At 40.6% G+C, this 27,500-nt stretch overlaps 1 protein-coding gene across 6 annotated transcripts in view; it reads right to left on the bottom strand.

The window, feature by feature from the left end:
- LOC106881162 (MAM and LDL-receptor class A domain-containing protein 2) overlaps positions 1–27,500 on the bottom strand; it is a 232,956-nt gene that overhangs the window by 202,034 nt on the left and 3,422 nt on the right. Inside the window, exons 1-3 of one of the 6 annotated variants that reach the window (XM_089349694.1) lie at positions 8,739–8,858; positions 8,484–8,562; positions 6,798–6,843 (exon numbers count right to left, since the gene is read on the bottom strand). Coding sequence is in view for 1 of the 6 variants with exons in the window: in XM_089349692.1 (XP_089205818.1) it covers positions 6,381–6,428 (48 nt within the window). In the remaining 5 variants the exon portion in view is untranslated. Of the gene's footprint in view, positions 1–6,380; positions 6,444–6,628; positions 6,844–8,483; positions 8,563–8,653; positions 8,859–27,500 lie in introns of those variants that run through there. The other 5 variants (XM_089349695.1, XM_089349696.1, XM_089349698.1 and 2 more) reach the window with 5 other exon arrangements.

The following is a 27,500-nucleotide window of genomic DNA, read 5'->3' as shown; positions in this document are numbered from 1 at the left end:
TCGCTCAAACGTGGATGTGATGCATCTCTATTTTTCAAAGACCTTTCATAAAGTTGATCACGAAATAATATGTTGCAAGCTACAAGAGATTCGGCATTGTTGGAAATATGGGGGAGTGGTTATATGGCCTCTAAAAAGCAGAAGCCAGACTGTGACACCCAATGGGGACTTTCTCAAGGAGACAGTAACAAGGAGTGGCGTACCTCAAGAAATTGTCTTCCAGTCGCTATTTTTTTATGGTGGCTTTTTCGGATACCATATCAGTTACACAGACAGTCACACTAGTTAGCTCTGCCGGCCGTACAAAAATAGTACAAGCTAAGAGACCTTTCGATGTTGATCCTCTACAAAAATATCTTGATACCATATATAAATGAGCTGGAAAAAACAACATGCAATTCAATGTAGGAAAGTTCCAAGACCTTCGACATTAGCCACTTTGAGCCAACATGCCGAAACAAAGATACATTTGGAGCAACAGGAGCGGTAATCTTAGAGTCAGAAAACTTTGCAATACAAACGCAGTGAGTGAGACGGGGATTAATACGAACAACGACGCCCGATTTCGCGTACATATCACCAAGATGTTGACAATATGCAGGTAAATGGACGGATGAATTTCAGAGGCCTGAAGACATTTTAACTCAGCCGTTTGGACTGCTGCTCTCAACTATGGTCACTCCACTGCGTCAGATTAATAGTTCAACTTGAGGTAATTCAATGGAGCTACACCAGGAAGGTCGCATCATTGGAACAGCTGAAGTACTGAGAGAGACAGGATGAAAGAATCACGATTCTGTATACTGGAGCGAAGACGGGTGAGATATGCAGTGATATACGTATGGAAGATCCTCGAGGGGTTGACACCAAATTTTGGCATCGAGAGTATACCAGCCTCTAAACTGGATGTTGCTGCACGGTTCCAAAAGTCCCACACTTTCCCTTTAGAGTAAGGATCAGGTATGGCAATAGCTTGAGATATAAAACCCACAGCTAAATAATATTTTTTCAAAAATTCTAAGAAATCCACATGGCGTGGAGATAGGTATTTTCCAGGAACAAATTGACCGTCTGCTGCCCAAGATCCCAGATGAACCCACACAATGCTGAAGAAATTCAAAAAAGAGCGAGAATATCAAACTCCCTCCTTCACTAAAAGCCAGTATATATAAGAATAAAAATATATATACTCAGATTTAAAGTGGCATTTATATATAAACAATTGAGTGAAAAACGATTGGTTAACCCAATTCAGAATCGAACCCACAAATCAACGCTTACATGGATCATTGCGCATTCGGTAGGACCAAACGCGCAGGCATCAATTACACACAATTTTTTTGAATATATACTTTAAATGTCCAATACCACATATAACATTTATAAAAAATGTAATATATATACATATATATATATGTTGCATATACATATACACACACACACACACACAAACACACACACACACACACACACACACACACACACACACACACACACACACACACAAATATATATACATCTATATATATATATGAGTGTGTGTGTGTAGCTGAAATTTACAGAAAAACAAAAGACGAAGACAGGTGTATGAACAAGCAGGTGTATGAACAAGCAGGTGTATGAACAAGCAGGTGTATTAGTTTGACGCTCGACAAAGTGAGACGAGCCTACGCTCTTCAACGAAAAAGGAATAAGAGAAAATAAACAGAGAATATATATATGCATACATACACACATACATACTTCAATAGTCTACATAGATACAAAAATACATTTATACGCACACACACACACACACACACACACACACACACACATACACACAAATATGCATCTATGTAAATCTGTGTATGTATATTAGTTTTAAGAAAAATACATGACGTATATGCATACATATATATATATATATATATATATATATATATATAATCAATGTTAATTCTCTAAATGAAGTATTAACAGTAACTGCACGATAAAGTGTAGTATATTGCCACTTAAGTGTGGCTGACCCCTAGGGGTGGATGTTACTGTTGCTTTTAGCCCCAGGAGGACATCTCCTCCAGCTGGCTTATCGACACACGACTGTGTCCTGTTTGCCAAGGGAGTTATCCCTCTCACCACGACCAGCAGCACGAACGTATCCGGATTTCAGGGTTATTTCCCTTCTTCGGCGTTCGACAGCTGATGACCTTGGTGAGAGAGAAAAACCTGGCAAAATCTTATATCTTCTTTTCCAGTGACATTCTTCACTGATATTGAAAAGGTGAAAACAAGCAATGTTAATTCTCTAAATGAAGTATTAACAGTAACTGCACGATAAAGTGTAGTATATTGCCACTTAAGTGTGGCTGACCCCTAGGGGTGGATGTTACTGTTGCTTTTAGCCCCAGGAGGACATCTCCTCCAGCTGGCTTATCGACACACGACTGTGTCCTGTTTGCCAAGGGAGTTATCCCTCTCACCACGACCAGCAGCACGAACGTATCCGGATTTCAGGGTTATTTCCCTTCTTCGGCGTTCGACAGCTGATGACCTTGGTGAGAGAGAAAAACCTGGCAAAATCTTATATCTTCTTTTCCAGTGACATTCTTCACTGATATTGAAAAGGTGAAAACAAGCAATGTTAATTCTCTAAATGAAGTATTAACAGTAACTGCACGATAAAGTGTAGTATATTGCCACTTAAGTGTGGCTGACCCCTAGGGGTGGATGTTACTGTTGCTTTTAGCCCCAGGAGGACATCTCCTCCAGCTGGCTTATCGACACACGACTGTGTCCTGTTTGCCAAGGGAGTTATCCCTCTCACCACGACCAGCAGCACGAACGTATCCGGATTTCAGGGTTATTTCCCTTCTTCGGCGTTCGACAGCTGATGACCTTGGTGAGAGAGAAAAACCTGGCAAAATCTTATATCTTCTTTTCCAGTGACATTCTTCACTGATATTGAAAAGGTGAAAACAAGCAATGTTAATTCTCTAAATGAAGTATTAACAGTAACTGCACGATAAAGTGTAGTATATTGCCACTTAAGTGTGGCTGACCCCTAGGGGTGGATGTTACTGTTGCTTTTAGCCCCAGGAGGACATCTCCTCCAGCTGGCTTATCGACACACGACTGTGTCCTGTTTGCCAAGGGAGTTATCCCTCTCACCACGACCAGCAGCACGAACGTATTCGGATTTCAGGGATATCAGTGAAGAATGTCACTGGAAAAGAAGATATAAGATTTTGCCAGGTTTTTCTCTCTCACCAAGGTCATCAGCTGTCGAACGCCGAAGAAGGGAAATAACCCTGAAATCCGGATACGTTCGTGCTGCTGGTCGTGGTGAGAGGGATAACTCCCTTGGCAAACAGGACACAGTCGTGTGTCGATAAGCCAGCTGGAGGAGATGTCCTCCTGGGGCTAAAAGCAACAGTAACATCCACCCCTAGGGGTCAGCCACACTTAAGTGGCAATATACTACACTTTATCGTGCAGTTACTGTTAATACTTCATTTAGAGAATTAACATTGCTTGTTTTCACCTTTTCAATATCAGTGAAGAATGTCACTGGAAAAGAAGATATAAGATTTTGCCAGGTTTTTCTCTCTCACCAAGGTCATCAGCTGTCGAACGCCGAAGAAGGGAAATAACCCTGAAATCCGGATACGTTCGTGCTGCTGGTCGTGGTGAGAGGGATAACTCCCTTGGCAAACAGGACACAGTCGTGTGTCGATAAGCCAGCTGGAGGAGATGTCCTCCTGGGGCTAAAAGCAACAGTAACATCCACCCCTAGGGGTCAGCCACACTTAAGTGGCAATATACTACACTTTATCGTGCAGTTACTGTTAATACTTCATTTAGAGAATTAACATTGCTTGTTTTCACCTTTTCAATATCAGTGAAGAATGTCACTGGAAAAGAAGATATAAGATTTTGCCAGGTTTTTCTCTCTCACCAAGGTCATCAGCTGTCGAACGCCGAAGAAGGGAAATAACCCTGAAATCCGGATACGTTCGTGCTGCTGGTCGTGGTGAGAGGGATAACTCCCTTGGCAAACAGGACACAGTCGTGTGTCGATAAGCCAGCTGGAGGAGATGTCCTCCTGGGGCTAAAAGCAACAGTAACATCCACCCCTAGGGGTCAGCCACACTTAAGTGGCAATATACTACACTTTATCGTGCAGTTACTGTTAATACTTCATTTAGAGAATTAACATTGCTTGTTTTCACCTTTTCAATATCAGTGAAGAATGTCACTGGAAAAGAAGATATAAGATTTTGCCAGGTTTTTCTCTCTCACCAAGGTCATCAGCTGTCGAACGCCGAAGAAGGGAAATAACCCTGAAATCCGGATACGTTCGTGCTGCTGGTCGTGGTGAGAGGGATAACTCCCTTGGCAAACAGGACACAGTCGTGTGTCGATAAGCCAGCTGGAGGAGATGTCCTCCTGGGGCTAAAAGCAACAGTAACATCCACCCCTAGGGGTCAGCCACACTTAAGTGGCAATATACTACACTTTATATATATATATATATATATATATATATATATATATATATATATATATATATATACGTGTGTGTATGTATGTGCAATAATATCATTTTAGTATTGATAATACAGTTCTATATTTAGTAGGTGAGGAATTATGTACATTATTTACAGTATTTACATTTGACAGATATTTATCTTCATCTTGCTTGTTGTTAACACAGCGTTTCGATTGATATACCCTCCAGCTTTCATCAGGTGCCTTGGGGAAACTTCGAACCTGGGTTCTCATTCCTAAGGTATTTTCGATGTTGTTATTATTATTATTATTATTATTATTATTATTATTATTATTATTATTATTATTATTATTATTATTATTATTATTATTCAGGTCACTGCCTGGAATCGAAATCGGAATCTTAGGGTTAGTAACCCGCGCTCTTAATCACTACGCCATATGCCCGTGGACGTAGTGGCTAAGAGCGCGGGCAACTAACCCTAAGATTCCGAGTTCGATTCCAAGGAGTGATCTGAATAATAATAATGATGATGATGATAATAATAATAATAATAATAATAATAATAATAATAATAATAATAATAATAATAATAATATAACACCTGCCTGTTCATACACCTGTCTTCGTCTTTTGTTATTTTGTAAATTTCAGCTACACACACACACTCATATATATATATATATATATATATATATATATATATATATATATATGTGTGTGTGTGTGTATGTGTGTGTGTGTGTGTGTGTGTATGTGTGTGTGTGTGTGTGTGTGTGTGTGTGTGTGTGTGTGTGTATATGCATATATATGTATATGTAACATATATATATATGTATATATATTACATTTTTTTATAAATGTTATATGTGGTATTGGACATTTAAAGTATATATTCAAAAAATTTGGTTGTAATTGATGCCTGCGCGTTTGGTCCTACGCAAAACACTTTCAATACAGTAAACATAAGAGCACCACAGCAAACCACAGCACATACCCAAGGCGCACAGAGCTGCGCTCGGTAGTGAAGTGAAAGCATGTTATAAAAATAAAACTACTGAACAATAATAATAATAATAATAATAATAATAATAATAATAATAATAATAATAATAATAATAATAATAATAATAATGACAGCGAAACGGGCTGATTACTACCTAGATCAGATACCAGGAAACCCCAAAATGACTGAAGTTCAAAAGATAGTGCTCATGGGAACTGCCCATATCCTACGTAAAATACTGTCTATGTGATCTCAAATTTTAAAGCAAACATAATTTTCTTATGGTTTCTTAAACATTCACTTGAACAAAACTGTACAAATCCAATATGGTACCCTAGGCATAACACCTACATGAACTTCTAACTTGTTGTCTCTTGAGGTCTCTGGGTGAGACTTGGATCCAACTTGTACAAATGCAAAACAAAAGTCAAACATAAAATAATAATAATAATAATAATAGGAATATATTCCCAAACACGACAGAGCTGGGACCTATATACACTGGAAGCTATGCCAACACTATGGAATAACAACAGAAAAAAGATGGTATAAACACACGCCAGAAAAGGTCACAGAAAACGAGGAAGCAACCATACTCTGGGATATGCCAATACACACAGATAGAGCAATTAAGGCAAATACACCAGATATAGTTGTCAAAGATCATGAAGAAAAAAAATGCTTTCTAATTGATGTATCAATACCAGCAGATGACAACGTTTCCCTAAAAGAAATGGAAAAATCTTCAAAATACAAAGACCTGGAAATAGAAGTAACTCGAGTGTGGAATCTAAAAACAGAAACAATTCCTATCATAGTAGGTGCCTTAGGTATAATAAAAAAATATTCAGACAAATACATAACAAAAACACCAGGACTTACAAATATATATAACATACATAAAATTGCACTACTGGGCACTGCACACATCCTACGCAAAACACTTTCAATACAGTAACCATAAGAGCATCACAGCAAACCACAGCACATACCCAAGGCGCACAGAGCTGCGCTCGGTAGTGAAGTGAAAGCACGTTATAAAAATAAAACTACTGAACAATAATAATAATAATAATAATAATAATAATAATAATAATAATAACAACAACAACAACAACATCGAAAAATACCTTAGGAATGAGAACCCAGGTTCGGAATTTCCTCGAGACACCTGATGCAGGTTGGAGGGTATCTCAGCCGAAATGCTGTGTTAACAACAAACAAGATGAGGACAAATATCCGTCAAATGTAAATAATGTAAAAATGTAGCTTTGATCAGATGAATGTATAACGACTTACCTCAACGAAGGCACTGGAAAACTAAGTCACTTTCAGTAGACGTAATCTTTTGTGTTGAATTCAACCAATCAAATACTTTATTAATCAAGTTTCATGTTGCGTATCCGCATTTTATTTCTAGTGTATGTATTGTTGGATGTATTATGTATGTATGTATGTATGTGTGCATGCATGTATGTATGCCTGTATGACTGTATGTATGAATTGATTCATGTGTTTCTACATATATATGTGTGCATTTATGTATGTATATGTATCTCTCTATATGTGTGTGTGTGTGTTTGTATGTGTGTGTGTGTGTTATGTATATAGATAGATAGATAGATAGATAGATAGATAGATAGATAGATAGATAGACAGATAGATAGATAAATTTCTTTTATTAACCACACAGGGCTCAACACAGATGGGACAAATACAATGTAGAGCTTTTCTTTTGGGGAGGGAGACGGAGAAAAAATGGTGGGGGTGATAAAAAGGGATCGTAGGAAAGAAAAAAGGGGGAGTTCTATCAAAAGGGATCGGGGAAAAAAAGTGATCAATAGGGATCGTGTATCACTGTATTGTTCTCGTGTAAAAAAGGGGAGGACAGTTTAGGTTTAGCCGTGGAAAGAAAAGCCTACGGAAAAGACCACGGTAACCTTGGTCAATATTGTCATTGTTATAGAAGAAACTATAACAGTGACTCTCTTTTGCCTTTTTGTTTTTTTCTTGATTTTTTTTTCTCCTTTATATGGTTATGCTCAAGGTGGCTCCGTCACTCACGCGTGCCATTCTTGCTACATTCACCCATCTTTTTTTTAAGCATTCACTAGACAAGACTTCCCTTTCTACTCTCACCTTCCTCTTCAGGTGATACTTGAAGAAGTTGATCAGAGATTGCCCAGAGAGGAAAGTCTTTGTCTCTAGACCTTTCAGACGCGTCCACCATACACATTATTTCGCAATAGCCACAAGTACGATTAAAATAGCTCTCCCTTCCAGTTTAAAGGAAGGAGGCGCGACAATATTCACGATAGACTCGGCTGATAGACCGACTCGTCCCACACGCGATAGCAGTTGTTGGACGTAAGCCCACAGCTCGGAAATGGCGGGACACTGTACGTGTGCGTGCAGGACGGTTTCGTCGCTCTGCCCGCATCTCAGACAGGTCGGCCCCGTGTTTCTCGAGCCATGCCTGTAGAGCTTATCCAGAACGGGTAGTGCTTCTCGATAGCACTGTCAGGCCAGGGATCTCTGGAAGTTGTCCATAGGTCCCGGCCCGAAGGTCGTCTTAAACAGGCGGGTCAGGTATTCCTCGTCGACGCCCGGGTTCGCCCCGAGATCGTCGTCGTACCTTCCCTCCACTAATCCACTGTAGAATGCGTTAGTTGTGATGCAGTCGCTCAAGGTTGACCCGGGGTGTTGGAGTTGCCGGAGAGCAACGCGACACTCGCGGTGCCATTCGCCCTTCCTCGGCCTATAGATAGATAGATAGATAGATAGATAGATAGATAGATAGATAGATAGATAAGAAAAGGAATGGAGCATCAATAAACAATTAGAAGTTGATCATTGGTATTAGGAGATAGTTTAATTATAGTTTAAGAATATAGATAGGAGAAAAAGGGAAATGAAAAGAAAAAGAAAAAAAGAAAAAGGAAAAAAAAGGAAAAAAGAAAAAGTTCGTTAAAACTTTAGGCTTACATTCTTTTGGGACCTTTTGGGATTCCACACGTGTGTAGGTTTCTTCACTCCGATAAACTCTAAATCATTCTGGCGATGTCTGTTAAATGGAACGAGATAAATGCAAATTTACTTCGAATTAACAAACTGATATAACTATAAATGTTCTTGAACTACAATTAAACTATCACCTTCTAATACCAATGATCAAATTCTAATTGTTAATTGTTGCTCCATTTCTTTTTTTCATCTGAATATATTAAATCAAGGTTTTACCATTTAAATTACCAACTACTGTTAACTCCTTACAGCAAGGCCCATACATAGTGAGGTAATGCACCAGGAGTGCCTACGGATACATTTATCCTTTGGACGGTTGCATAACCTCTAACTCATAATTATATATATATATATATATATATATATATATGGGAGAATGTACAGACGAGGACAGGTGATGTAAACAACAACAGGATGTATTAATATATATATATATATATATATATATATATATATATATATATATATATATATATATATACATATATATAAATATATATATATATTTATATATGTATATGTATATATATATATATATATATATATATATTATATACATATTATATATATATTGTATATATTGTATTATATATATATTGTATATATATATATATATATATATATATATATATATATATATATATATATATACGCGCGCGCTAGTATGTGTGAGTGTATTTTTTTATGGGTGTGGTTATGTATGAAGGTTTTTCAGTGTTTGATGTGTACGTGAATACATATATGTTATATCAATGACTTGTAAGTACGTGGTATTTCCTTATTCAACCATAATATACTGTAAAATATATGAAATGTTTAGTGAGTCAGCTCTGCTAACGTAGTGCGTTTTATATCGTCTTGTTAAGGTTACGTTTACAGAAATTATAGCCAGCACTAATTTTATTGGTACAACATTTCGTATCGAGACGTCATATGATGTAAGCAAACAATGAGAAGGACACAGAAAGCGGTAACGAGTGTATATACCATATTTCAGGGGGTTTTGCCCCTTCATCGACACCCATCTAATCCACTCTCGCCTCCGATCACATTGCTGATATAACCATCCCATACAGCGGTGTTAAATTATTGGATATGCCAATTTACATATTAGACGCATTTCTAGGGCTGTTATGTAAAGATTAATGACGCGTAGGCGCGTGGTATTTTGTTATGCAACCATGGTATACTATAAAGTATGCTGATGAAGGTGCAAAAACAACTGAAATATGATATATACACTCATTACTCATTTTTGTCGCCGATCTCATTGTTTGTTCATATCTGACGTCTTAATACCAAACGTTGTTGCAAAAATTCAGTACTGGCAATAATTTCTGTAGAAATAACCTTAACAAAATGGAACATAAACATTGCATACATTTTGCAAAATTTCTTGATCTCGTATCCTGTAAATTGTGTTCCACCGTATCAAGCAAAACGTTCTTGAAGGAACTTTATCGTTGCCTTCGAGGTAGGTTTACTGCACCTCCATACTTCCGGCTACTTGGCAAATCTACCAATAATGATCAAGTAGCACGCGCTATTCCCTGGTCCATCGTAGCCTATATGTAACCAGGACCGCGGACTATGCGTCAGAGGCCACGATTGGTATTTCTCTGCTGGTGCCTTCGCTGCTAGCGCACAACTTCTACATGATTTTACCAAATTTTCAATGTCTCGGTTCATCATCGACCAAAACACGTAACTCCTCACCAAAGCTTTCATTCTTGACATCACCCGGTGTTCACTATGAAATTCATCTAATGTCCGTTTCTGTAGTGCAGTTAGTACTGCCACTCTTTGTGCGTACATTAGTACATCGTCATAAAGTGAAAAATGGTTCACATTGGTGTTTCTCTTTTGTTTATTTTTCAAGGTTTCCTTCATTTTTATGACGAATTTGTCCGCCACTGATTTACATTTTATGTCTTGTATAGTCACTTGTAAATTCTGAATGACATTACACATAACGTTTTTAATTTCCTTTTCCGATTGCAATGCAGCTATCACCGTATCTTCCAGCGGAATGAATGAGGGCTCTATCATTCAGCATGCAGGTATGAAAGAGAAGATCAGGAAGGAGTGTTGCAGGAGAGTTTGAGCAGTTCTAAAATCCGAGTAAAATGCACGTAACAAGGTGTTAGCCATAAATTCCTTAACAGGAAGAGTGACAGAAAAATACGTAAGCTGCTGACTTGCAATAAGATGCACCACCCAAAGGCAGACGCAGATCGTCTTTACCTACACAGAGCTCAAGGAGGTCTAGGCTTAACCCAATTTAAAATCTCCCACAAAGCCATCACAGTTGAACTGATAACATCTTGAAACATCTAATGACTGGATGCTAAAAGTCGTTGAAGACAGACCATGAAACACGTAAGAAGCTACATCTGTTATGAAAGAAAGCAAAATATTTTCAAGTGAGTATATGCATAATACCCAGGTTTGACTGCATGATGGAATTGCAGCAACTGTAGTTGCAAAGAAGGTTAAATCAATAGCAAAGCAAAATGCATTTGAACAATTGACTGATACGTGGGAACAAAATCCTCTGTATGGCAAATATGTGGCCCGTACCAAACAGCTGATGTAGACCAAAAGCACACCCATCAGTGGCTACGGAGCTAAGGACTAAAGACAGAGAATGTTGTAGACCCAAAGTGTCGATACTGCAACGATGTGATAGAAACAGCGAACCACCTGATCTCTGGATGTAAGGTCTTAGCACATGTAGAGTACAAATCAAGACATGACAGAGTACACCAATATCTACACAATATCTAATATGTCGGTATTATAAAATCAAACTGCTGACAAATGGTAGATGCACCACCCTAAGACTATAACTGAGGGAGAAAATGTAACTATTCTTTAGGACTTCCCAGTATGTACGGAGCGGACCGTTAAAGCAAACAAATCAGATATCGTTGTGAAAGACCAACACAATAAATATTGTGGCCATAATATCTCGGCAAAAGAATTTGATAAGCTCAGAAAATTTAAAGATTTGCCCATCGAAATCGAATAGATGTGGCACCTCAAGACGGTTAGAATACCAGTGGTTGTAGGAGCACTTGGAATGATCAAAAAAAGGAACTGAAAATTATTTAAGAATGATCTTTGGTTTACCATTCGTAGTGGAAATGCAAAAGATTGTCTTAACTGGTACGTCAGACGTATTGAAAAGAGTATTGTCGCTGTGAATTTTCTTTCCCTTTTCCCCCAGGAAGACACTCGGAAAAAATGGAAACAGAACTGAAAGAAGATGATAATGAAAATAATGATAATAATAATAATAATAATTATTATTATTATTATTATTATTATTATTATTATTATTATTGTTCAGTAGTTTTATTTTTATAACGTGCTTTCACTTCACTACCGAGCGCAGCTCTGTGCGCCTTGGGTATGTGCTGTGGTTTGCTGTGGTGCTCTTATGTTTACTGTATTGAAAGTGTTTTGCGTAGAATGTGTGCAGTACTCAGTAGTGCAATTTTATGTATGTTATATATATTTGTAAGTCCTGGTGTTTTTGTTATGTATTTGTCTGAATATTTCTTTTATTATACCTAAGGCACCTACTATGATAGGAATTGTTTCTGTTTTTAGATTCCACATTCGAGTTATCTCTATTTCCAGGTCTTTGTATTTTGAAAGTTTTTCCATTTCTTTTAGAGGAACGTTGTCATCTGCTGCTATTGATACATCAATTAGAAAGCATTTTTTTTCTTCATGATCTTTGACAACTATATCTGGTCTATTTGCCTTAATTTCTCTATCTGTGTGTATTGGCATATCCCAGAGTATGGTTGCTTTCTCGTTTTCTGTGACCTTTTCTGGCGTGTGTTTATACCATCTTTTTTCTGTTGTTATTCCATAGTGTTGGCATAGCTTCCAGTGTATATAGGTCCCATCTCTGTCGTGCCTGTGAATTATTATTATTATTATTATTATTATTATTATTATTATTATTATTATTATTATTATTATTATTATTATTATTATTATTATTATAGGATTGATGTTACTCCTCCAGAAAGTAAAGAAACAATAAAGAAGAGTGCGACTGATATCAAATGAATAGTATTTCGACATCTCATGTGTCTTCCACAGGTTCACAAATAAACTTGTCAATCTACTGTGGAAGACACATGAGATGTCGAAATACTGTTCATTTGATAACAGTCGCACTCTTCTTTATTGTTTCATTACTTTCTGGAGGAGTAACATCAATCCTATAAATATTAACAAAATGAAGTAGATTGACAAGTTTATTTTTGAACTTGTGGAAGACACAGGAGATGTCGAAATATTGTTCATTTGATAACAGTCTCACTCTTCTTTATTGCTTAAAAATAATAACAACAAAAACGGGCTACTCGACCTGAAGAAAATTCTAGCTGGACCCTACCTGCAAGGTCATGTGCCGTTTATCTTGATATGAGATCACCGTGTCACACACATATGATTGAGGTGCATGTGCCTGGTGTACCGTTATCTGACGGGGTAGCCATGATGGGTATTTTGGGCTTCGTATATTTGTACCCTAATACCACTTTGATGGCATGAAGTGAAAGAATAATGATAATAATAAAGATCTGCTATGTTAAAGAATGCAACCATTTTTAATGCATACATTGAACTTAGGAAGTCAACATTTTAGGGATATTCACACTTATTTAAGTAAAGATTTCATTCTCAATGTTTTCTTTTAAAAACCGTGACTAAAGCAAATAAAATTCCTTAACGAGTAACTCCATGCTATATCATCTTAAATAGAATATATTTTCTATGATTAAAGAATATGATAGAAATAATAGCCCTGTAATCATTGCAACTCGGTGATATAGCATATCTATTTTGTTACTAAGCCATTCAGAAAGTTTTCCGAACTCAATTTACAGAAATTTAAGTCGAATAAATTTTACAAACTAACCATCGCCCCACATCTCTAACAATGATTTCTATCTTCATACCCATGTCTTCTACAACTTGTGTGTCTAAGCATTATTCTTTCTTATTATATTCATAAATTCATTTCTTCACAAAGAAATTTTCATCTTTATCATCAACACATGTAAATCCATCAAGTGGTTTGTCCGTCGATGCGACGAAGACCATCTAGTCATCCTGGGATGTGGGATAGGCTTTTTTGTGGGTCCGCAGATGGCTAGTGAGGCCAATTTGCGCCTGAAAGTGACAGTGTGGACAGGGAATGGTAGCACCTGCTACAGGTTTGTTAGCTCTGATTTTCCTGGCTTGTCTGCGGCCTTCTGCAGCAGCGATCCTATTTGTCTCGCATGTGTTGGCACCCTTGTGAACAGCTGCTCGCCACCTTTCTCTGTCTAGACCAGACTGCTCCCAAATTGCATGGTCGATGTTGAAGGCTTTCAGTGAGGCTTTCAGTGTGTCCTGAAAGCGCTTCTTCTGGTCGCCTTGTGAGCGCTTTCCTTTTTGCAGCTCGCCAAAGAGCAATCTTTTTAGTAGTCAATCATCTAACATGCGAGCTACGTGCCCTGCCCAGCGAAGCTGAGATTGCATCAAGATGGTATGAATGCTGGGCAGGTTAGCACGTATTAGTACCTCGGTGTCCAGGATCCTGTCCTGCCACTTTATGCCAAGAAGTTTTCTGAGGCATATTGTATGAAAGTGGTTCAGCCTCCTGGCATGACGCTGGTAGACTGTCCAGGGCTCGCAGCCGTAAAGCAGTGTTGTGAGAACGACAGCCCGGTACACTTTGATCTTTGTCATGATGGTGATCCTCCTCCTGTTCTAGACAGTTTTACGTAGCCTGCCGAAGGCAGCGCTTGTCTTGGCGAGTCTGGCGTTGATTTCGTCACCGACGACATTTCTAGAGAGTGTGCTACCAAGGTAGGTGAACTTGTCCACCGCGTTCAGTCGCTGCCCGTTGATGGTGATGTTGGGTTCAACGTAGGCTTTGGTTGGTGTTGGCTGATACATTAGCTCAGTCTTTTTGTATTGATGGTAAGGCCAAAGTTGTTGCAGGCGCCAGAGAACAAGTCAATGCTGTACTGCATGTTGGACTCAGTGGCAGCACTGAGAGCGCAGTCCTCGGCGAACAACAGGTCGTTGATGGTGTCTACTGAAACCTTGGTTTTTGCTTTGAGCCTCTCGAGATTGAAGACTGAACCGTCGGACCGGTACTTGATGCCGATGCCTATGTCTGTGTCCCTGAAAGCATCTGTTAGCATGGCTGAGAACGTAAGGCTGAACAAGGTGGGAGCAAGGACACATCCTTGTTTCACTCCGTTGGAGACAGGGCTTTACAGGCAGGAATGACATGAAGAATTTCTATGACAGCTTGAAGGAAGTTTACGGCCCTACTAAGGCAAGAAAACTGTCTCCCTCCTTAGTGCTGACGGGGCGACACTGATCACCGACAAGGAAAAGGTATTAGAGAGATGAGCTGAACATTTCGACAGCGTCCTGTATAGGCCTTCCACCATCAATGATGAAGCCATCGATAGGCTACCTCAAGTCCCCGTTGAAGAGTCAATGGACGCCGAACCAACTTTGGAGAAGATTCAGAAAGTATGCCGCCTACTGTCCAGTGGCAAAGTACCTGGTCCGGACTCCATCTCAGCTGAAGTATTCAAAGAAGGCGGTATGGCCCTGACCAGGAAAATTCACCAGCTGTTTCAGCTCATCTGGATGCACGAGACAGTGCCTCAAAACTTCAAGAACGTCTCCATCATCCACCTCTACAAGTGAAATGGAAACCACCAGGTCTGCGACAATCATCGCGGAATTTCACTGTTTCAACCGCCTCATTGTACACCTAGAGCAAGGTCTCCTACCTGAGAGCCAGTGTGGCTTCCGGAAAGAGCGTGGGACTATCGACATGGTGTTTGCTGCTCGACAGCTGCAGGAGAAGTGTCAAGAGCAGAACGTCGACCTCTACTCCACCTACATCGACCTGACCAAGGCCTTTGATACCGTTGGTAGAGAAGGTCTTTGGAGAATCTTGGCGAAGTATGGATGCCCCAGAAAATTCATCACCATCGTAAGACAACTACATGATGGCAAGTTGGCAAGGGTACAGGACAACGGAGAGACCTCTGATCCATTCCCTGTCTCCAACGGAGTGAAACAAGGATATGTCCTTGCTCCCACCTTGTTCAAATCCTTCAACGTAAATACGAATTCTATACTTTTATTCTTTTCGAGTTTATTGCCGCTTTATAACAGGAAATTGGTCCATGATCAAGTTGGTAGCAGCTGATCTTCCCCGAGTGTATCCTTCAATACTTGACTGGTCTGGTATCGTCGTTAGAAGTTTATCCAATGTTGTTTTGAATATTTCAACAGAGGTTCCTTTTATACTTCAGATTTCTTTAGGTAAGCAGTCGAAACAGTTGAGGACTTCTAAATATCTGACTGATACAATAGTGTTTTCTTTCGTGATTTCAAAAGAGTTACATTTGGAAGCTGACAGTATCTGCTAGTTCGTACATTAAATATCTCTGTAATGCCGACATTTGGAACATACCTCTGCAGGATTTTCCATATGTATATGTTAGTATAACTCTCTATTCAGCGTTCAAGAGAATAGAAACGAAGAGCTTTTAGACGTTCCCAGTAATTAATTATTGTGATTTGTTTACCATGCGAACTGGTTTCATTCATATTTTCTACTTGCTCTATTCTAATTCGACATTTTGGTGAGTATTTTCGAAACTGTGTGGTCAAGTTTACAAGTCTTAATAATGGTGAAAAAAAATACCAGTGAGAAAACTTAAGTATACGAGATATTTTATGAATGGTAAAACGGAAAGAATAGCGTGTAAACACACATCAACAGAAATATTATATCTTGATAGTGATGTGAGAATGGATAATTTGTATGAATTAAATTCTCTGTAAATATAGTTCAGAATCTGTACGAATAACACCTTATAGGTTTGTATATGTTTGTGAGCATGTGAAAATGTGAGTGAATGAATGAATGAGTGAGCATGTGTGCGCATAGGCGCGCGTGTGGCTGCATGGTGGCATTCACAATGTCCCGCATTCGATATCACCGTATATATCCTGAACTTATTTTACTGTGGTTGACCCAAGACTTCAAGAGCCATATTGAATGTCTGAAAAAATGTGAAAATATGTCGGATGGATTTTAGTGTTATTTTGAATTTCAACAAACTATCACACAGAATCTACCTGAAAGTCATATTATGGATACATCTGTCTTCGGAATATTCAACCAATTCAACGAGCAGGTAGTTAAGTTGAAGTAGTACCTCAGTACTCATTGGTGAAACCGACGGAGATCCATAATGTATTTCTTCACAGGTTTATTTTCTATTTAATAACCATTGACAAGAAAGGCTGACTAATGTCGAATTTGCAAACATTTAGGTAGGGTGAGTTGACCTCACTCTACAAATAGAGCTGATAGAAATTTTAAATGAATTGCATTAAACTTCAAGGAGATATATAAAATTTCATTTTAACCTGCTGAAAATATGTCATGCTGTAAAATCATATCTTATTACAAGAAAGTGATCTGTGTACGTTGCATATTGGGTGCGTAACTTTGACAAAGAAAAATTCAGAGTCCTATAGAAATTATCATTGAAGCATGAGTGAAATTGTGTTAGTCATTACAAAGTGTACCGATTCAAAAAGCAGAAAGAAACTTTTAAGTTAAATATAGGATATGCTATTCTTGAATATCAAGTTATAGGTTTTGATTATTACGTATGAAAATATACACAATAGGTAAAGTTCTCACTCACACCCAAAAAGACGAACAAAGATGTATATGATCATAAATAATATCTATCTGTCCTTCTATTTGTCTGTATGTCTGTGTGCATTTCTCTCTCGGGGCCTTGAGTCACCCTGTTGCTTCTGCTAGATATTAATAAAAATATATATATATATACTCATTTTTTGTATTTCATTTTCCTGTTGGCATCACCATACCTGTGTGTGTGTGTGTGTGTGTGTGTGTGTGTGTGTGTGTGTGTGTGTGTGTGTGTGTGTGTGTGTGTGTGTGTGTGTGTGTAAATATCTGGCTTGGACATACAGAGATAATAACCTGGTGCAGAACTCAATATACGTATGGTCAAAAACACAATGTTATATGTGTATATTGTGTTAATAGAAACAAAGAAACGACACCGGACAAGCTAAATGTTATGTAATGAACTTCATTACCTTGCAGATGTTTCTGCTATGAAATGTGTTGGACTCCTAGTTAAGTATAAAGATAACATTCTATAGCTTCATCAGAGCCTTGAATATGAAGTGAACTTTATTTAGGAAAGTTATTTTCAAAACATGCAGGCGTTATGAATGAGAAAAGTTATGTCTCAACTAAGAGGCCTCTACATATAATAGCAGAAGCAGCTGTTGGCTAATAAAGAAAATTGTATAACATTTGATTTTTTCAAAGTCATCTCTTAGTTTATATCTATCTATCTGTCTGTCTGACTGTCTGTCTGTCTCTCTGTCTGTCTGACTATCTATCTATCTATCTATCTATCTATCTATGTGTCTGTCTGTCTCTTTGTCTATCTATCTATTTGTGTATCTATCTATCTGTCTATCTATCTATCTATCTATCTATCTTTCTATCTATCTATCTATCTATCTATCTATCTATCTATCTATCTATCTGACGGACGTGCTGTCACATCGGCTGCAGAGGTAAACGTTTATTTGACCTTTTATTGTCCACATTTTGCTGGAATTTTTTAATATTTTTGTTGCGAAGCACCTAGGCTTCATTTCTGTGTATTTTCAAAGGCAGGAATTGGCCCCCAGGGGCAGTTTCGGCCCTAGCAAAATAAAAAAATTTCCTTCTCGACATTTGAAAAATGTCGAGAAACACAATTTTGGAACGCTTGTCGTGTTCTTTTGATGAGCATTTCCCGAGGCTTCAGATGCCAGAAGAGAAAAAAGAACAGAGTAGCGCGTGCTCACACAGTGACAGGAACGCAGTTGCTGTAAACGTCACAAAGACGGCGATTACAGCTACTAACAGCCCTCTCACCACCACCACCAACAACAACAACAACAACAACAACAACAAAAACGACAACAACAGCAAGGACGCAAATTTATACGTCACGGATACTGTTAACAGCCCTGTCACCACCACCAACACCAACAACAACAACAACAACAACAACAGCAAGGACGCAAATTTATCGGCCGTCAGCACCGACACCACCACCTGTTCAACAAACTCTGCTACCACTACCACCACCTTTGAACCCGGCAGTACCAACACCAACATAAACAAAAATGTTCCAAAGAACATGTCCGCCAGCACAACAAAAACAAATTTCGCCGATGCTATAAAGGAAAAAAGGAGAATAGTGACATTCACACAACAACAAATTAAAAACACAAAATCCCTTCTTACGAAAGAAGGCGATGATGTTAAAATAAACATTACAAAAGAAATTATAGAACAAAAAACAAAAATCATTTATAAACTGGTAAACACAAAAACCAGACGCTCAGAAAATTTTAGCACAGATAAGATCGAGATGTGTCTTAAATCTGTATGGGCTCATCAAGAGCATGTCACGTGGGGACGGAAATTTGCCACGGTACAGGTGCGATTCATAAATGAAAATTTAGCGAAGCAATTTTCGACACTCTCTCTCCGCACAGATAACTTGGTGATGATACCGAGTTATCTTGGACAGAGAGTGACCAAAGTAATTATAAAAAACGTGCCATCAGAAGTGGACACCCAATGGGTAGTATCAGCCGTATGCCTCGAAATGGAGGAGGCAAATATTTTGGAAATTACGGTCGTAGAGGAAAAGAACTGGGGGAGGGGGGGGGGAATCTGGAAATCCTTCTCCACATCACGGAGGAGGCTTCACGGAAGATTCCTCCAAACATTAGACTGGCGGAGGAACACAAACTGTATGTGGTGGTAGAGGGCAGGTGGCCTCGGGGTTACTTATGCAACAACGAGGCACATCTGAAAAAGGACTGCCCACTGGCCGCTAAACAAAAACAACAACAACAACAGAAGCAACTACCAAATACCCCCAACAGAAAAACTTTACTACCAACACCACCAGCAACACAAAAAACAACAACAGAAATATCAGCAATAACCACAACAGAAAAGACAACAGAAACTGCAAAAACAGAAGAGAAAAAAAAGAAAATTCCAAGACTGCCTCTCCCTCCCCCATATCACATACACCACACACAAATAACAAGCAGCCAACACCAACAAAAACAGCAACACAAACACTCACAGAAACACACACAGACGCACAAAATTTGCCGTTACCTCTTTCTGACTCCTCAGAACTCTCACCGGATGAAGAGAGTGGGGAAGGGTGGCAAATAGCTACGAAAGGAAAGAGGAAGCGCAGTAAGAAGAAAACAAAACAAAATGCAAACACAAACAAAGCAGGGAGATTCACATCTCCCGAAAATACTCCTAACACCAATAGTAATATGCAAAAAACAATGCTAACAGCAATAGACAGTACAAACACAGAGTTGATGAATGACATCAACTCTAAAAGAAACATCACAAATAACGACATCAAAACAAACAGCCACCCACACACAACACCGCCAAAACACATTAAAATTTACCATGTATCACCAGCATTGCACCACAAAATAAAATCCCTCTACCCCAACTCGGTAGGGGGATGTCAAAAATATTTGTGCAAGAAATTGTACAATAGCCTCCTTGGTGAAAAATTCAAGGAAGAAACAAAACTTGCAAACAGTAAGTAGCTATTTTTTCCTTTCCTTTTGTGCTTTAAAGCACACGTATAAATAGAATCATGGTGAAGATTGGTTGTGTGAATGTGCGTGGCTTGGTGTCCCCTTGGAAACAAGGGTACCTCTTAAATGACATCAAGTCACACAATTTGGATATCATAGCCATTAGTGAGACCAGACTCCATGAACCGCGGGCCCTAAAGTCCATGTTTGGCGGACAGTTTAACATTTATTTTTCTCCCTGTCTGCCGAGGATGGGCGGTAGTAGCACGGCGGTTCTTTTTCGCAAGAGTCTGGATCTCCAAGTAAAGATGATATTTACGGACCCAGAGGGTAGACTGGTTGTCCTAGATGTGGACAGCAGCGATGGAGGCGCTTTTCGGCTGCTGGCAGTTTATGTGCCTCCTTTAACAGGTCGGTCGGACTTCTTTCGACGTCTAGAAGTATTCCTGGGAACGTCTCGTCCCTTACTTTCAGTGGGGGATTGGAATGCTACCTTGGACTACGTGGGGAGTGACAAAACTAGAAGGGGATGCAAAGACCTCAGAGACCTGCTCAGACGCTTCCAGTTGTCTGACAGGTACCGACTCGACCACCCAAATGTGCCAACGTGGACTTGGAGCAACCGCATTGGGTCGTCGAGATCGTATCTAGATAGGATAGTGTGTAGGACAAGAGATAGAGATAGTTTAGGATGTCCACAGTTCCACATAGTCAGTTACACGGATCACAAACTTGTGACGTGTACGCTAGACTTAGATAAGGCACATAGACAGGGTCCCGGTTACTGGAAACTAAACGCGTCTTTCCCGTCGAGACAGGTTTTCAGAGACCAGATTAGCACTTTAGTAAAGAGGGCTTTGACGGGAGCCATCGTCAACAACAAATGGTGATTTTCCCTCAAGAGAGCAGTAAGGGCGGAAGCAATAAGGTATAGCAGGGCACTAGCTGTAGAGAGGAACAGAGTAGAGGGGGAGCTAGTGATAAAGTTAGAAGAGGCATTGCGAAGTGGCATCGCATCCGACGTTTTAGCGGCGAGGTTGGCCCTCGACCAACACTTCAATGCTAAACACGAAGGGTGTGCTGTCAGGGCAAGGATGCGTGCTCTGAGGAATGAAGGTGTTGGAGCCGCACGAGAGGCCCGGGTGGCGGAGGCGCAGCGGGGTAACAGAGCCACCATCCGGTCTCTGGTAGACGAACAGGGGCGCGAATTGCTCGAGCCGAGCAAGATGTGCGAGGCGTTTCAGTGGCATTTTTCCCGACTGTTCGGGAGGAGTGGCGAGCGAGAAGGCAGGGTGGACTTTAGTGCTTACCTGCACAGCTTGCCACGACTCTCGGCAAGAGAGGCGGAGTGCTGCGATGGGGTCATCACGGCGGAGGAGGTGAGGGACGTGATGGCTGGTTGCTCGACGGACAAATCTCCGGGTTTGGATGGTCTGCCCTACGAGCTTTACAACTGTATGCCAGACTTGTTTGGAGGCGTCTTGGCCGCCGTGTACTGCAACTGGCAGCAGAACGGGAGCATTCTCGGTTTTGTGAGCCGAGGAGCGGTAACGCTGCTGAAGAAAGATCCAAACAAGGGGGACGCCATAGATAACTTTAGGCATATCACTCTGCTCAATGCAGACTTGAAAATTTTGGCCAAGGTGTTAGCCAAGCGATTGGCGCTTGTCATCGAGAAACTGGTCGGCACGGAGCAGACGTGCGCCGTGCCGGGCCGGAGCATCCATGACAACCTCCATCTGATGCGCTACATCATAGAGAGGGTAGTTAAGGAACCTGGCATGGGTGGGGCCCTGATCAATTTGGATCAATCGAAAGCTTTCGATAGGGTAGACCATCGATACTTGGAGGCCGTCCTCGAAGCGGCCGGCTTCGGTCCCGTTTTCCCCGGCTGGATGGCTGCCTTGTACACAGGCATCCGTTAGGTTGTTCGCGTCAATGGACGTCTATCGGGACCCTTCGACATTGCACGTTCGGTTCGTCAGGGATGCCCCTTGTCGCCGCTCCTGTACGTATTGACTCTCGAGCCACTACTGCGGAAGCTGGCGACACTGAGGGGCATCTCGCGAGAACTGGGGTGCGGGACGAGCGTGTCGGCATACGCGGACGACGTCACCGTCATAGCGTCTAGCCACGAGCACATCGAGCTTGTCGGCGAGACGCTGAAAGACTACGAAGCGGTGACGGGAGCGAAAATCAGCCGGGATAAGTCGGTGGGTTTGCTGCTCGGCACCTGGAGAAACAAGCCCATACCGTCCGGCAGCGCCTCAGTAGTGGGACGCTGGACGGACGGTCCGGTCAAGTTGCTCGGAGTCTGATTCGGTCCGGACCTGCAAACGGAGAAGAACTGGGACGAGATAACGAGTAGGGTGGCCACTCTCTGCCGGCAATGGTCCGAGAGGAAGCTGTCCCTAAAAGGTCGGGCGGAGGTGGTGAACGCGTACATCGCGTCCGTCATCGAATACCGCCTGACCGTCGTGCCTTGTCCCGATCGCGTCATCACCGAAATGGAGCGCATCTTCTTCCGCTTTTTGTGGAAAGGAAGCGTTCCGATGGTGAGGCGATCCATTTGTTGCCAACACCCGCTGAAAGGAGGGCTGGGCATGCCGTGGTTGATGATGCGCAGACATGCGCTGAGACTGCGACATCTCCGGCTCTACGTAGACGACGGTGAGCAGGTGTGGTTGCCGTTTGTGCGACGCGCTTTCCCGCAGTTCGTCTCCATGACCGAGCTGCAGTCGTGGATCAAAAAGAGGCCGAGGAAGGGCGAATGGCACCGTGAGTGTCGCATTGCTCTGCAACAACTTTACCGTCCCGGGTCGACCTTGAGCGGCTGCATCACAACGAAGTCATTCTATAGGGGATTAGTGAAGGGCAGGTACGACGACGATCTCGGGGCGAACCTGGGCGTCGACGAGGAATACCTGACCCGCCTGTTCAGGACGACTTTCGGGCCGGGACCTATAGACAACTTCCAGAGATCCCTGGCCTGGTAGTGCTACCGAGAGGCGCTACCCGTTCAGAATAAGCTCTATAGACACGGCTCGCGAAATGCGGGGCCGACCTGCCCGAGATGCGGTCAGAGCGACGAAACCGTTCTGCACGCACTCGTGCAGTGTCCAACCATTTCGGAGCTGTGGGCTTATGTCGAACGACTGCTGTCACGTGTGGGACGAGTCGGTTTATCAACCGAGTCTATCGTCAATATCGTCACGCCTCCTTCCTTTAAACGGGAAGGAAGAGCTGTATTTATTGTACTTGTGGCTATGGCGAAAGAATGCATCTGGTGGACGCGCCTGAAAGGATTAGAGACAAGCACTTTCCTCTCTGGTCAATCTCTCATCAACTTTTTCAAGTATCACTTGAAAAGGAAGGTGAGAGTAGAGAGGCAAGTGTTGTCTAGCAAATGTTTCGAAAAAAGATGGATACATGTAGCAAGAATGGCACGTATAAATGACGAAGCCACCTTGACCATGCTTCTATAAAACGTTTAAAATTTTGTAAACAGAGAGTTACTTACGTTTCTTGCATAAATAAAAGAAATTTTATTTAACAAATTGTGACACTAAGGACCGAGGTTACCGTGGTCTTTTCCGTAGGTTTTTCTTTCCACGGATAACCTCCCCATTTATTGGGAATTTTTTGTAATATTTTCTTTTTTTTTTTGTACATACCCCCAAACGTTTTCTCGATACCTTTTCATCGTTATCCCCATTTTAATATTTTACTTTATTTTCGTCCCCATCAAAAAGAAAAACTCTACATTTGTATTTTGTCCCCTCTATGTTGAGCCCTGTGTGGCTAATAAAGAAACATATCTATATGTCTATCATTTAGACTATGTAGGTAGAGATAGGAAGAGAAGGGGACGCAATTGTCTCATAGACCTGTTCAGACCTTTCTGACTCTCTGACAGGTACCGACTGACTATCTGAATGCGTCAATGTGGACGTGGACCAACTGCATCTGGTTCGGTCTAGACCTCCAAATGGAGAAGAACTGGGATGAGATAACGAATAGAGTGGCCACACTCACCAGCAATGGGTCGAGAGGAAGCTACCTCTAAAAGGTCTGGCTGAGGTGGTGAATGTGTATATCACATCCGTCACCTAATACCATCTGACCGTCGTGCCTTATCCCAACCCTACCATCTTAAAACTGGAACGCATACTCTTCCGCTCTTTGTAGAAGGGAAGCGTTCCATTTTCTACCAATATCCGCTAAATGGAGGGCTGAGCATGCCGTGGTTATTGATGCACAGACGTGCGCTGAGACTGCAACATTTCCAGCGTTTCATAGATGGCGGTGAAAAGATGTGGTCTCCGTTTGTGAGACGCGCTTTCCTGTAGCTCCTCTCTTTGACCGAACTGCAATCGTGGATCAGAGGCTGAGGTTGGACGGATGGCACTGCGAGTGTCGCCTTGGTCTCCAGCAACTCTGCCGTCCGGGATCAAACTTGTGCGACTTCAATTCCACGGAGGTGTTCTATAGAGGATTAGTGGAGGAGAGGTGCGACGAAGTTCTTGGGAAGACCATGGATGTCGACGAGGAATATCTGACCCGCCTCTTCAGGACCACTTTCGGGCCGGGACCTATGGACAATTTCTAGATATCCCTGGCCTAGCAGTGCTATTGGGAAGCATTACCTGTTCAGGATAAGCTCTACAGGCACGGTTCTAGAAATGCTGGACCGACTTGACTGAAATGCGGTCAGAGCGACGAACCGTTCTGCACACACTCGTGCTAGGTTCAAACATTTCAGACCTGTGGGCTCATGTCAAGCGGCTGCTGTCACGTGTGTGACGAATTCGGTTGTCGGCCAAGTCTATTGTGAATATTGCCCCGCCACCTTCCTTTAACCGGGAAGGCAAGGCAGTTTTCATTGTATTGGTGGCTATGGTGAAAAAATGTGTGTGGCGGAATGTGTGAATGGTTTAGAGACAAACACTTTCCTCTCTGGCCAACCTCTCATCAATTTCTTCAAGTATCACTTGAACAGGAAGGAGAGAATAGAGAGGGAAGTTTTGTCTAATGAAAGTTTCAACAAAAGTTTGGTGAATGTGTCAAGGATGATACGAATAAATGATGGAACCACCTTAAGCATTAACCTTTGCTCCCATATTAATGTTTTTCTTTTCCATTTCCGAGGTTACCGAGGTTCTTTTCCATAGGGTCTTCTTTCCACAGATAAACCAAGTCAATATTACATTTCCTTCCCCCATTGGAAACTTTTATTGTTAACTACGACTTTTGTGTTAATTCCCGGTTTACACATCCGAAACAAAGAAGAGGTTTTCGTTTCCTTTTGATCGATTTCGAAAAAGAAAAATTCTTCCTGTGTTCGGTCCTGTGTGACTAATAAAGAAGTTTATCTATCTACCTAGCTAGCTAGCTAGCTATCTTTATCTTTTACATGTTTCAGTATGTAGACTGCGACCGTGTTAGGGCACCACTTTCAAGAATTTTAGCCGAATGCATTGACCCCAATACTCCTTTTTCTCCCTTTTTTAAAACTTGGTACGTATTCCACTGGTTTCTTTGCTGAACTGCTAATTTCCGGCAACGTAAACACAGCGTCACCAGTTGTTAAGCAGTGTTGGGAGACAAACACAGATACAATGACACACATATACATGGAGAAGGCATCTGCCCAAGGTACCATGCGGTGGTATTGAACCTGAAAGCATGTGGTTGATCACACGGCCATGTCTGTGCCGATATATATATATATTCGTTTCATATTATTGCGCAAGGCGAGCAGTTTCGAGGGAGGAGTTTAGTCGATTGCATCAACCCCAAAACTCTACTGGTACTTATTTTATCGACACCGAAATGATGAAAGGCAAAGTCGACCTTTACGGAATTTGAACTCAGAATGTATAGATGGACGAAATGCCGCTAAGCATTTTGTCTGTCGTGCTAACGATTCTACCAGCTCACCATATGTATGTATGTATATATATCTATATCTATCTATACATATATATATATATATATATATATATATATATATATATATATATATATATATATATATATATATATATATATATATATATGTAAGGTTGAGGAGGGTATTGGATTTAACCAAACCCCGGAGGATACAGGTAATACCGAGTAAGTGTTGTATACCGATTAGTTTGCCCCAGTCGTTGTATGAACAGGATTGGGTATTATAAGTCGTGTATTAGCGTGTGTATATGTAAATATATAAAAACAAAAAGATAAAGAGAGCAAAGGTAAGGTTGAAGAATTTTATGGATAGAGTCTTACAGCTGTTTCTGGGAAGATCCAGTACTTCCCTTCATCGGAGACAGAAAAAATAAAGTAATCTATTATTATATCCATAGGCGGATATTTTTAGTATGAAGTGGTAAAGAGTGTGATATGGTTTATCACTCATACCCCCACCACCTATATACTACACACACGCATTCCTTCCTACTCACTAGACCTTTTAACCTCATCCCCCTATTCCTCCTTCACTCTATATGCTCATCCCCTCTACCCTGTTAAGACCAACTGACCATAAATATATCGCTACCATCCTCCGCCTCTATATCTCCTCTATCCCCTTTCACATTCTTTCTTCTTGACTTGACCTAATTACCGCTAACTTTTCACTTGACTTGGACATTCTTCAAGTAAACAAGCAAAAATCTATCGCAATATGAAATATATATACCTCTGCTATCTATGCTATATCAACTTTCGTTCAAACATAAATTTCCCGATTATTCACACAAGGATTACTTTACACGAATTTCTACACGGATATTTACCACTGGAATGAAACTACACTTCAAGTATTGTTCTCTCTTTTTTCAGCACATCACACTCTTTACCACTTCATACTAAAAATATCCGCCTATGGATATAATAATAGATTACTTTATTTTTTCTGTCTCCGATGAAGGAAAGTACTGGATCTTCCCAGAAACAGCTGTAAGACTCTATCCATAAAATTCTTCAACCTTACCTTTGCTCTCTTTATCTTTTTGCTTTTTATATATATATATATATATTAGAATTGATTTTCGATCGATTTAATCGATTTGATCATATTTTATTTTCTATTTGAAAATTTGGTTATGAAACACGAGTAGTCGTTTTATTATTTTATGATTATTACTTTGTATTTTATTATAGTTCTTTTTAGTGTATTTACTTATTAAATTTTTCTATACGTGACTGTGGATTTTCATGGATGAGTTCATGAACTTTGGTTCT

Source organism: Octopus bimaculoides, chromosome 3 (assembly GCF_046866305.1).
Source record: "Octopus bimaculoides isolate indiv1 chromosome 3, ASM4686630v1, whole genome shotgun sequence".
NCBI classification, from domain to species: Eukaryota; Metazoa; Mollusca; class Cephalopoda; order Octopoda; family Octopodidae; genus Octopus; species Octopus bimaculoides.
Note: the sequence above shows the minus strand (reverse complement) of the source record. Positions and strands in the feature narration are given on the sequence as shown.